The sequence below is a fragment of the Aethalodelphis obliquidens genome, unplaced genomic scaffold (genome assembly GCF_003676395.1).
Source record: "Aethalodelphis obliquidens isolate GAN/ISIS:26980383/991018 unplaced genomic scaffold, ASM367639v1 scaffold2, whole genome shotgun sequence".
Classification (NCBI taxonomy): Eukaryota; Metazoa; Chordata; class Mammalia; order Artiodactyla; family Delphinidae; genus Aethalodelphis; species Aethalodelphis obliquidens.
Window position 1 is genome coordinate 54,434,498 of NW_020837946.1, and position 12,498 is coordinate 54,446,995.

The window sequence follows — 12,498 nt, forward strand, 5'->3', positions numbered from 1 at the left end:
AAAATAAAAGCAACAATAAAAACAACCTCCACCACCATTTCTGCATACCTAACAACATACATTGGTAAAAATTCAAGGCAGTCTTTAATTCTGAAACACAAAAAGGTTGAATTTCCAACTCCTATCTTTACAATAACAGTTTCTATAAAATGCAAAGTCTTCTAAAATAGGGATTTCCTTATAAGAGAAAGGATTTTTTAAAAGAAGTAGAAAAATTTAGCATAAAACAGTGGCCTGAATTAAAGGGGAAAAATGGTGAGATCATAAGGGATTCACAATCCATTGATTTATGTGCTACGTTCTAGTTATCAATTTTAAGGTAATAACTTGATAGCTGAAATATGTTAACCCAACTGGCAGCTCTAAAAGTGGACTCTCACTCATTTCAAAATCCATAATTCTTCCTAAAGAGTTCATTCAATAGTCATAGAAAAGCCCCCCCCTTTTTTTCTAGCACAACTGAAAAGAAAACATGTTGTTTCAACAAAGGCTTTAAAATTCTGTTGAAACTTGGATTTCCTGAAAGCCTCTGGATTGCAACCAAATACACAAAGCTTTCCCAGGGCTACCTTCAAATTTACCCAACTTCCTTTAGAAGCTGTGCTATAGTTAATTCACACATTTGCTGTCTCGTTTTACCTGCTGCTATAACCTCACATTAGAAGTAAAAGCTACTGGTTTCCTGGCCATAAATCTATGCTGTTACATAAACAAAATAACATTGCTCTAGTCTAATGACATGATTAGCATCCAGCTAAGACATGCAATAAAAATGTGAAAGGAGTAAAACAGGAGGTGAAAGAGAGGTGGCCTTACAGAATCTCAACTGAAAAATCTATAGAAAAAAAAGGTGGGGGAGATGAGATACTTTAATTGCTTCAGGATTGTGGAATTAAAGAAATCTCTGCTAGCACATCTTTGCTGATGGTTTAAGACTATAGGGCTTCCCTGGTGGCGCAGTGGTTGGGAATCCGCCTGCTGATGCAGGGGACACGGGTTCGTGCCCTGGTCCGGGAAGATCCCGCATGCCGTGGAGCGGCTGGGCCCATGAGCCATGGCCGCTGAGCCTGCATGTCCAGAGCCTGTGCTCCGCAACAGGAGAGGCCACAACAGTGAGAGGTACCGCCAAAAAAAAAAAAAAAAAAAAAGGAGACTATACATTTTTGCTGACTTCAGCATTCCCAGAGATGTCCTCAGTGTGTGCCCCTTCTTTCCTGAGTCACTAGGCTCTTGAGTATTACGGGGGTTACTTGAGATGTTCCATTTAACACACATTTTCAAGAATATTTTATAATCTATTACCAGCGGGCCCAGAGGAAATAAATGTGATTGATTCATAATAAGATGTTAGTGACTGAAAACAACATAATGTGTATCTTTCTCCAAGAGACTGGGAAGAAACTATCATAAGGCGCACACACACACACACACACACACACACACACACACAGTTTCAGTGGCTGAAATTTAAATACTACAGCAATAAGGGGAGGGAGTTAATTTGGGAGCTGAGGCTCTTCTTGGTAAACACAGACAAGACTGCCCAATCCACCTACACTCCACTCTCCTGCTTCTTATTTATTATACTCTTACTCTCTGTGCCTGATGACAGCAATTGAACTTCTGCAACATGCCTATTAAAAAGTTAACATCAAAAAGGAGACCCCAAGGTGGGGTGGACTTCTGCTCCCCTCAAATCTGGACTGGCCTGTGAAGCTCTGACCAGTAGAGTGCAGTGAAGGGACAGTGCTTCAGGTCCAGAGCTGGCTGCTTCCATTCCAATCCACTCCATTCTTTTGGAGCCCTGAGCTGCCATGGAGAGGGAGAAGGAGAGGGACAGAGTTGTGTGCAGCCTCCCAGCGGTCCAACCAAAGTGCTAGTGAAGACACCTTGAACAATTCAGCCCAGCTTCCAGCTGAATACTGTTGAGGGAGCCCAACCAATGCCACGTGGCACAGAAGAACTGCTTAGCTGAGCCTTCCTGAATTCCTTACCCACGAGCTGTAAAGTAAAACTTATTATGTCATTTAATAAAAAAAGAGTTTCAAACAGAATGTTTCTTTTCTTTTTTTCCCTTGCTAAGGCTAACTCACAAGTATGTATTAAGTGATGAAAAACAGATGTTGAGTAGTAGTGTCTGCTGACCTGCCTAGGATAATGCCTTTTTTTCCCCTAAGTGTTTGATTCCGCAAATTTCAGAGAATAAATAGATAATCCCATTATCCTAATATTCTCTGAGTGAAGAAAATCAAATTTTAATTTATGATGACCTACAATCCTAGTGCCAGGCCTGAAGGCAATAGGAAGAACAGTCATCAAAGGTTAACACCCTTTTTGTCTTTCTGCCTTTCTGTCTTTTCTCACCCTCAATGCTACTTTCTTTACTCAGTCAAAACTGTAACCCTATGATGTGTGTTCTCCCAGGAGGCGGGCATCATATCCCACTGCATTTTGTTTATAGAACTGCAATAAATATATAAACCATTTGACCTTTCTACCATGACCACCTAAACAAGGATAAGAGAATAAATGGCAACTTCCCATCAAGAAAGAGAGCTTCTCTCAAGGGCACATTATATTTATTGTTACCTTTCTGTGCAATTAGACAAAATTCTTCTTGAAGCTTTGTATAATCCATTGAACTTTCCAGAGGGTCTGTGAGGTGGCTAGGGGGAGTCTGAAATTCAATATCTGCACAAAGGTTGGGGTTGGAGGAATGCAAGCGAACCGGGGACATGGTAGCACTGAAAGGAACCTGAAAGGGGAGGACACAAATTATTAGAGAGCAACAGCACATTGTTCCACCCTCTCTTACATAGAAAAGATCTCTTTCAGTCTCCAGAATAATAGATTCCTCTCTGAGGACACACTCGGAGACAGTACTCATTTATTTTGCAGGTGGCTGGGTAGGAAGGAGTCTCATTTCCCATAGTTGATTTAGTACTGCCACTGACTCACTGGCTTTTCACTGTCACAGGGAGAGATGATTACACAATGACAGGAAGAACAGGCACAATCCCAGATAAGCTTCAGCTCTGAACCCACAGAAACAGCGCTGGCAGAAAGCAGTCTGAACTGTGACGTAGCTGACCTTCTCTCACAAAGTCTGGGTACTCAAGTCAGAGCACTTTTTATGCCTACTTCTTTCTGAGCCTGGAGCAGGAATTTACTGAACAGGTAAAAATTCAAGAGGTGTGTATACAGAAAGATTCACTTGCTCCATTGCCATTAGATAAAACATAAGTAAGTTTAATACTAAATATAATAATGGCTTAAAGGGACTCACAATTAAATTTGAAATTGATTTATCAAGATGTATTTGTAAATGAAATGTAAGTTACTGCAGTTTACCTTTGTATGTTACATAAACATGGCTTATGAACTGGCCAATATTGAAAAGCATTCAGTAAAAAAAGTCATATTCCTATAGATTTTCCCAAATGGCTAGAGGTACTTCCTTGCCCAGGCTGGATCTGGGCTAGGCTTCTGATGGGTGGAGGCAAAGCACCTTTCCCTCTCCTTCTAGAAGGTTCTACCTGACCATTACAAATGCTGTCAGCCAAACACTCTTGGAAAATGAGAATACCAATTCCTCTTATAAATCAGATTACCAGTAACCTCCCCTAATTCTTACCACACAGATATACATTCAATTACCTTCAAGAATCAGACTCTCAGACTCCTCCACAAGCTGAATTTTGTATAAATTAAAAGATAATTCACACCCTCTACCTAAGAGAAAATATGCTGTAGGAGGAAGGAACCAATATCTTGTCTGATGTACATGTATGTCAGAACCACTTCCTTTTTTCATTGTTTTATTTAGCTTTAAACCCCATGATAGAAAAAGAGGGGAGGGAGGGACCCTGCAAGCATGTGCCTGTGCACGGAGGATACAGGGATGGAGGAGATGGAGAGACCCCAAAAATCTAGCCTGAGCTGCAGTTGGTGGGTCTGGGTGAGGGCAGTTGAGACTGGAGAGGGTCCTTAGGATGTAGCTTTGTCTTGGCAAGGAGTTATTTATCTCAAAAGATATCCAAGGCTTACTGGGAAAGAAAGTGGGCATGAAGCTTTCTCCCCAGTTCTGCTAAGCTAAGCATGTTAATATATGATCTGTGAAGAATCTGGTATCTGGAGTCATCAAAGTAACTCTTCCTCATCCCCCATGGGGACCTTGGCTACACTGGGCTGGGAGGTGTCAACAGCTTGTTTATCTCATCAGGATCTGAATTCCTGGCTATTCCAGAGAAGAGGCACAAAAGTGGCAGATAAGCCATTTGAGAAAATGGAGTCCTTGGGTTCAGTAGTTTGCTGGAATCCTATCCAGGCAACTCTGTGACAGTAATGACTGAGGTTTTTTAGGATATCCATAAGGGAATGGGTTTATGTGAAAGAATATTTAAATCTAGAATCTAGAAGCTAAATCTAGAAAGGGCAGTCAGCTCAAGGCCCTCTAGGAGGGACAGAGAGAATCCATGGAAAGGTTGGTGATGAGAAGGTCATGGGCAGAGACTGTGACTTGAGGAAATGGACAGACCAAGGAGTTTGCAGATTTAAGGATATGGTTTCAGGATGCAATGAACTAGAAGAGCATTTGAGAAAAAGGAATGTGCACGTTCGGTGGTGGGGAATGAAATGTGTTGAGGATCAACAAAAGGGTTTTATCTGCACTCAGGTGCCCTCAACGCTCCGAGGAGGGGCATGGCGTAGGAGAGGGGTCTCCTCCCTTGAGTGGATAGGGAGGCTGGGGGAGCAGTAGTGATGGGAGGCCAGGGTGTAGTGGAGGCCCAGAGAGTCCAGTGAGGACCCAGACTTGTTCCTGAGATAATGGGCTCTTTATTAAAAGTTGGAATCAGACACTGAGAAGAAAAACATGTTACAAATTTATATTTTGAACATAATGGAAGTTTAAATTGGCAATTAAAATGGTAAAAATGATTTTGCGTATAACCCACAGGGAAAGGGACTTGGAATGCTCTATTCAAACTGCAGTCAAACAGTTCCCTGGGACACTGAAAACTAATATTTATATACTTCTGACTGAAAATGTTTACATTGATTTTTTTTTTTTTGGTTAAAATAAGTATGTGGAATGGATCATTTTAATTGAAAAATTCATGAAATGAAATTGAAAATACAAATTGAGATGTATTAATCTAACTCTAACTGAATATCTCTTCAGCCTGGGGGCTTATTTACTCAGTTTTTTATTCATCAATGTGAGTATTATGGGATTTGAAAATTTAAACGGTAACTAGGTTCTCTGTCAGTGATGACTGGAGTGGGGCTGTCTACAGCTCTCAATGTTTGTATGTGAGAAACCTCAATGCTGGAAATGCAACTTCACATCCTCCTTAGGAAAGAAATCCAAGGCTTCCTTGAAATCCTGTGACAGGGAGGAAGCCTGATCCTGGAATATTCTGGTACCAGTAACTGCAGTTTGGAAGGGGGCTGTTAGGAGACGCTTTTATCACCTGTCTACAAAGAAGCCAAAAGAGAAACAGAACAGTGGACTGGCACTGAAATTTAGCAGCGGTAAACATGAACAAAAAAGAGAACACACAACAGCAAGTCTAAGGAAGATATTGAGCATACACAACTCACGGAGCCAATATGAAAAGTCACCTGCTACTGGTACTCTGCATCACACGTACAGGGATGCTAGTGTGGGGTACTGATTGCACTGGGACTCTTGGGGTCTTTGCATGGGGAGGGGCCAGCGTTTCTCCTTTCCAACCCCCTATTCTGTTGGGCCTGCCTGATGGTGCAAGTGGACCATTATGGATGCTAGTGCTAAGAATCAACAAGACTAAATCTCTGGAACATCCTGGGTGTACTTGTGTTTGGGAGCAATCTCAGCTGCCCTACACACCTAAGTGGGCAAGGAGAACAAGTAGCTGGGGTCATTTGGAAGAATTCCAGACAAAAGGCAACTAGCAGGACAGGACAGACTCCAAATGTGTGGGCTAACTTTACTGTTGGCAAGAGGAAAGGCAGGGAATTAAGGGGAACCACTGCACTAAAAGAAACAGGAGGGCTGAGTCACCAGCAACAGGTCACTGCGATGTGGGCAAGGGGGCTGAGGGAGCCAGCGGAAGGTCCTGCTAGATGTTGTCCTGCTCTGGTATGGAGTTAAAAGCTATAGATCCTAGAGGGTTTAGGGTAACCACTCCCTCTAGTTATTCCCGAATACATGACTAAATGCTGCCAGCTTCATTCATTAGATGCTCTAAGTTATTCTTAACCTCTGTGGTCACAGCTACCCTGGAGGAGGTGAGCATTAATACCTCCATCTTTCAAAAGCCTTTTCTCTTGTACTCCCAACTAAAAAAAAAAAAAAATCAACCTATTCAAATAGGTTCTAATCTCAGTTTTATTATATTCACTATATTTATCTGCAATCAAAAAATGAACACAGTAGAAACACAATCACTTCCCTGCATGCCATCTTAGAAGTACATTATTTAAGGAAACATTTGTATTTTCATAAAATGACTGACCCTCCCTTTCCAGACTGAGATATTGTTCTCTCTCTAATAATCATTTGGATTTCTGAATTTTGTAAATGAAAGGTTACATTTAAGAATTTAAAAATTGACTTTACATGAATTTATTGTCAGAATCTGTTACCATGTCAGTATGAGACACTTTTTTCATCTGTATTTGAATACATGCATAAGATAGACATTAACCATGAAATCAATTTCAAAAATTTGTTTGTTCAAGTGTTCACAAAACTGTGAGTTTAAGAGTCAGTCCCTGGGGCTTCCCTGGTGGCGCAGTGGTTAAGAGTCCGCCTGCCAATGCAGGGGACGCGGGTTCATGCCCAAGTCCGGGAAGATCCCACATGCCACGGAGCAGCTGGGCCCGTGAGCCATGGCCACTGAGCCTGCGTGTCCGGAGCCTGTGCTCCGCAACGGGAGAGGCCACAACAGTGAGAGGTCTGCGTACCGCAAAAAAAAAAGAGTCAGTCCGTAATAAATTCCATGTCACTTGTTCATTTCATAATCAAAATTATTTTTGTCTCTCAAACAAACCAGCTGAGTACCCAGAGTCAGTCATGAGTTATAAAGTAGAAAACCAACAATCCATACACCAGTATCCATTCTCCTACAATGCAACCAAAATCTTTTCATATTTTTCAGCAATTCTAGTCTTAAAATACATTCCACCAGCAGCAAGAGCAACATTATGATAATTCAGGAAATCTTACGTAATAGCCAAAAAATTAATGTTTGCCATGAACTCAGCATTCTGTATATAAAAAGTTGATAGGATGTCATGATTAAACAAATATTATGATTTATTTTTGTCCAGCATAAGGTTCTTGGTTTACATATTCTATTTTATATTCCACGTGGCAGTTCACTATTCTAAGCACCTTCTTTTCAATTTTAAGTTATTTGCCTTATATATCTCAATATTCCCTCTATCCTCCTAACATCCACCCTATCTTCTCTTAAAAAAAAAAAAGCCAAACCAACATCTAGATGTGAATTAAACACCATTTAACTCTGTGGTTCTCTCCTTTCCACACTATATTTTCTGATTTCCAGCTGAATATTCTTTCCAGAAAACAACTTTCCTTTGCTAAGTGTAAGTTTGGGTAGCTGCTGAGAGATGATATCAAAATTCACCTTTTCTCACCCTCTCATTTCTTTATTCTCACATCCTTTTCAAACAGTCACATTGCTACCAAAAAAGCACAATTTACATCTGTAGTAACATGGCTTTTCTTAGAAAAACAGAAATCAGTTAGCAACGGTTCCAATATCAGTATGGCAAAAAAAACAAATAAAAAACCAAAAAGAAAAACCCCCAAACGCACACCGTTTCAGGAAATCGCCCACACACTCCGTTTTGCATCCTTGAATTTAAACTGTTTCTCACACCGAGAGTAGAAGTAGAGATCTGGATCCCATGATAGTTTTCCATTGCAAACCCAAACACCTGTGTGCGAGGCCGGCAGTGCAAAGACAGCCAGAGAACATGCGAGGACCCCGCCAACACAGGAGAGGGCTGTGCTTGATGCCATCCCACACGAGTGGCACCATTAGAACGCGGGGCAGGGTGACACTAGTACACAGTTTCTCATTCTCATTAAACATCCACTTGAGATTGAAATCCACTCACTGTTGTAGCCACTGCTGCTGCTAGCCTCTGCCGGCGCCGAGTTGTGCTGAACTGGCCCTTCGAAGATGGCCCTTCCTGACAGTGAATGAGAGAAGAGGAGGGAGGAGAAAACATGGGATGGGGGAGGGAGAAGAAAGGATATGGGAGGATGAAAGATAATCAGACAAGGGAGAGGGAGAATTTTTAACTGAAAGTTGACTTTTGCTAAATCTTAGCTTTGAAAATAGCTTGGAGGGGCATTCATACTGTGAGAAAAGTTTATTGTTCTCATGGTAGAACACCCAAACACTTAAATCTATTTGCTGAATATAACCCCTACCCCAAAAGGAGATGGAAAGTTATGAAGTGATGAAGAGCTTACGATTTCAAGGTAAAATAAATGTACGTCGTTTTATTCATGCAATGTCATGTTCTACGAAGCCAAAAGGCATTCAGTAGATTGAAGCAAAAAAAAAAAAAAAAAAAATGAGTTCAGGGAAAAGTGACTAAATAAATAATGTGCAAAGGCTAAAGCAAACAGGTTGTAATGAGAGCCTCCTGTTGGTCAGGAAGAATTTTTTGTTTCTTGCTGGGAGGAAAAAGTAAGGGGAAGGATACCAGGAATCCTCAACTCCCTATGTTTTCTCCTACTATAAAGGTCTCTGGGATTCAATATTAAGAATTATATTAATTTTTGGGTTGAAAAATTTTCCAAGGAGGAAGCCAGTCCCCATAATATAGGAAAGTAATCTCAATGTCCTCAGTGTGCTGGGATAACACCTATAAAAATCGGCTATGAAAATCTGAAAGTATAGGCTTCATTTAGTGATGTGCAACTATGCATAAACCAGTAGAAGAATCTTAGAGCTTGCTTTCTTTCCTTCTTTCTTTTCTTTCTTCTCTTTTTGGTGGACACGATAAAGGGTAATAACACTGCCTTCTAATCAACTCAGCTTTGCTGCATTTGACAGACCCTGACTCTTCAAGGTTGTGAGCAATAAATTCAGTTCTAATTAGCTGAAATGTTCTCAGAGTCACCTAACAGTCAGACTGAGAAAAAAACCAGCATGGCTGTGTTAGTCTTTTTGGAATAACAGAAAAATATTTTAAATTCTTATATCTCCAATTCTCTTTAATTTTGCAAATTATATTCACATTTCTCTCAATCGTCATAAATTTTCTGTGTACGTATATGTATGTTTATTAAACACAAACACACACACATAATCTGCTCTAGACAAAACATTTCCTATACAAAATTCCTTTATGCCTACTGTAATTAAAAAAAAAAGGAGAAAGAATATATTTTTACTCTTCAGTGTAATTTGAGCATCTGTGAGATCTAGGATAGCTGCACATGAATGACATAAGATCATTTATCTGCTACCTCATACCTCCTACTATTCCTGATTCTCTGCAATATCTACGGATCTAGTATTTAATGCATGCTATTAGCAACACAGGAAATGTAACAGCAATCTCTTCTACAGCAACCCTTATAAAATCATTCTCTTCTTGCCCTCCTCCACCTCATTTAAAACACAACCAAACTGTTTTACTGCATGATGATGATACTGAGATTTTTATGAGAATGAGAAATTTGAGCTTTGGGACACAGGAAGTATTTTTTCTAAAAGGTAATTCCACAGAGACGTCTAGGACAACTATTGCCTCCAATGAATTACACAATGGATTCTTGAGCTAGCTTCCCAGTGGCTTCAAGGAGAAATATGGTCCAAATTTTAACATTCACATTCACATCGACAGTACAATCTAACTTACCTAAGAATAAGCAATCAAACATCCAGTATAACATGTTCTTCATTTTTACTTTCCTAAGGTCAATTTTTTAAATGACCTATTTTATAATTATTTCAAAAATTACAACTACTACAGAACGCTGCATACAAACTTCAGTAAAACAAGATCCATGATAACAATAGCAGGAACAATAACCACCACCACCACCAGGCAGTCTAGGTTCCTGCATAAATGTCTGGTGGACTAGAAGTTGATGATAGAGGGGATGAAAAATGAGCCACTCACTACAAAAAATCTCTCAAGTTGGCCACAACAATGAAGAAAGTGGTTCAAGTAGTGAAATGATTAAGGGCTCAAAACAATTACCTGGTATCATGAGATGGGATTCTGATGTTCAAGAAACATTTAAAACAGGAGGGAAAAACCTGTGTATTAGGGTGGGAGAAAGTGGTGGGTATGTTTAATCCACTACAGTAAAAATAAATGCTATGACTTTCTGTAGGTAAAATACTGATGAGTAATGACAGTCATATTAGTCATAGTCATCCCTGGCTGATTTTAAGATTCCCCAGTCAGGTGTGCATGGTGAAGAAACTTCCAAGTAACTTCTCAGTGATAGAGAATGAGCATCCTGAGGGATCCTGGAAGGCCCGTTGGTTTGGGTGAGCAGAAAATGTCTAGGGATGGTACCAAATTCTGCAGCATTCACCCTACGATCCTTTGTTTTACCAGATCAAGTGGAAGTGAGGTTTCTCTTGGAAGGATTGATAGCTTACTGCCACCTCTCAGTCTATTTATTTCCACTGGAGTTGGAGCTAAATCTACTTTCGAAAGTTTAACGTTTTCTTTGAGTATGGGATGAGATGGTTTCAATTTCCCCCCAAAATAATTAAACTAGAATCACAAGGGCCATTTTGTTACTCTTTGGCAAAACAGAAACAAGGCAAAAGAGCATAAATGAAAATTTAAGAACAAACCACCCCAAAATGTGACAGGAATATGAAATGGAGGATATTCTCCTGCTTTTTGAACAACTTCTTTTGATGACTCAGAAAAAAATCTCCATAAACTCTCCACACATTGAAAAGCACAGCCTGTGAATAGGAGGGCTATACAGAATTACACTCTGTTTCCTCCAGAAAACACTGAGTGATATGGGGACCATGGTGGGCCTCGTAACCACAGTAGGACAGCCAGTGGCATTGCACTCATACACGTTGAGAACCAACCTATTGCAGACCACAACTGTGAATGGGAATTTGTTCAGTGGGATACCTCATAAAAACAAGATTGAAATGCTATCTATCCACAAATGTATATGTTCTTATGATGCTGGCCTTCTTCAATTATTTTATTTATAATTAAGGTTCTTTTTTCCTGGCTATGATAACCATAGATACCATGTTTAAAAAACAACAACAACAACAAAAAACGACCACCACAAAACTAGACAATCATATGCTCAAAAGCAATTTTAGGCAATTTTCTTGTGAAGTCATTTGGCACATTTGTCTCTATAGTATTAATTTTCTGAAAAGAAGGGAAAACGCACAGAAACATACTGAACAAAAGACCACAGAAAATTGTGTTCATAGAATATGGACATTCTAACAAAAAAACACACCGATCATTAGTGCTTGTGAAAATTTATTTTCAAATATATCAGATTAGCAAGCAAAGCAACAAAGAGTTTGTTATTCATACATTCAGAATTAAAACACAAAGAATGTTATCAATAAAACTAGAATTAAGGAAGAATTATTGTACTTATTTAAAAGACTGAAGAATTCTAAAAGGCAGTCCCTTTTACCTCTGTGTTAGAATATAGATTGATTTTAGTGCAATAAAAAGAAAAACAAAATCGTAAGTCTAATTTTGATTGTGCAGGGCAAGAGTCCTTTATAATATATAGCTAGAATTGGAGTAGCAGAAATTCAAGCTTAAAGCTCTGAAAGTAACATGAATTTTGACGTAAGAGATTTTAGGCATTTGCCATATTTTGTATCACTGCCATGCAATGACATAAAAGGATCTTACTTTAAAAATTTTAAACTATTCATTTCAACTAAATAACTTATTTACAATGAATTTCAAGTAAATTTATCACAAGCCATGAAGACTTTAGTTCAAATTTTAAAAGTGAATGTTGATGGCCAATAATATTTTTGTAGAATCATAGCATTTTAGAGTTGAAAAGGAATTCAGAGATCATCAAGTAAACTCGATCACTTTACCCAGGAGTTAATGGAAGCCCCGAAACTTTAACAGAAATGCATGAGATTATACTGCCAGGAAATCACAGTGATTAGATTAGAACCCAGGTTTGTTACTTTCTAACCTATTGCAGTCCTCATCTCATTTATTGATAGATACAAGTTTGGACAGGGTTAACACATAAAAGCCTCTTTTAAGATCTAGTATATATAAGTGAATTTTCATTACAACCCATTTGATTTTCAGTCTAGATTTTTAAGGTGACTTTTTGTTAAAATATGTTTTAATGGTTCCAAGGCCATAATTGAGGATGAAAATGCCACTTTACAGCCATATTACATAATTTTAGCCTTAAATTCTTTTTACTTATGCCAGAATAAGAATAGATTTCTCACTACTTTAGATAATATA

General features: G+C 39.2%; 1 protein-coding gene and 1 non-coding gene across 12 annotated transcripts in view; both read right to left on the reverse strand.

Annotated features, from left to right (window-relative positions):
• OSBPL6 (oxysterol binding protein like 6) overlaps nt 1–12,498 on the reverse strand; it is a 212,550-nt gene that overhangs the window by 37,537 nt on the left and 162,515 nt on the right. For 7 of the 11 annotated variants that reach the window (XR_003437181.1, XM_027127151.1, XM_027127129.1 and 4 more), the window contains 2 exons: nt 8,134–8,208; nt 2,590–2,755 (listed from right to left, as the gene is read on the reverse strand). Coding sequence is in view for 10 of the 11 variants with exons in the window: in XM_027127151.1 (XP_026982952.1) it covers nt 2,590–2,755; nt 8,134–8,208 (241 nt within the window). In the remaining variant the exon portion in view is untranslated. The remainder of the gene's footprint in view (nt 1–2,589; nt 2,756–8,133; nt 8,209–12,498) is intronic. The other 4 variants (XM_027127181.1, XM_027127191.1, XM_027127171.1 and 1 more) reach the window with 1 other exon arrangement.
• Nucleotides 2,175–2,318, reverse strand: LOC113605308 (small nucleolar RNA SNORA79). The gene has a single exon (XR_003427154.1). It is a non-coding gene; the product is annotated as a small nucleolar RNA SNORA79 (small nucleolar RNA).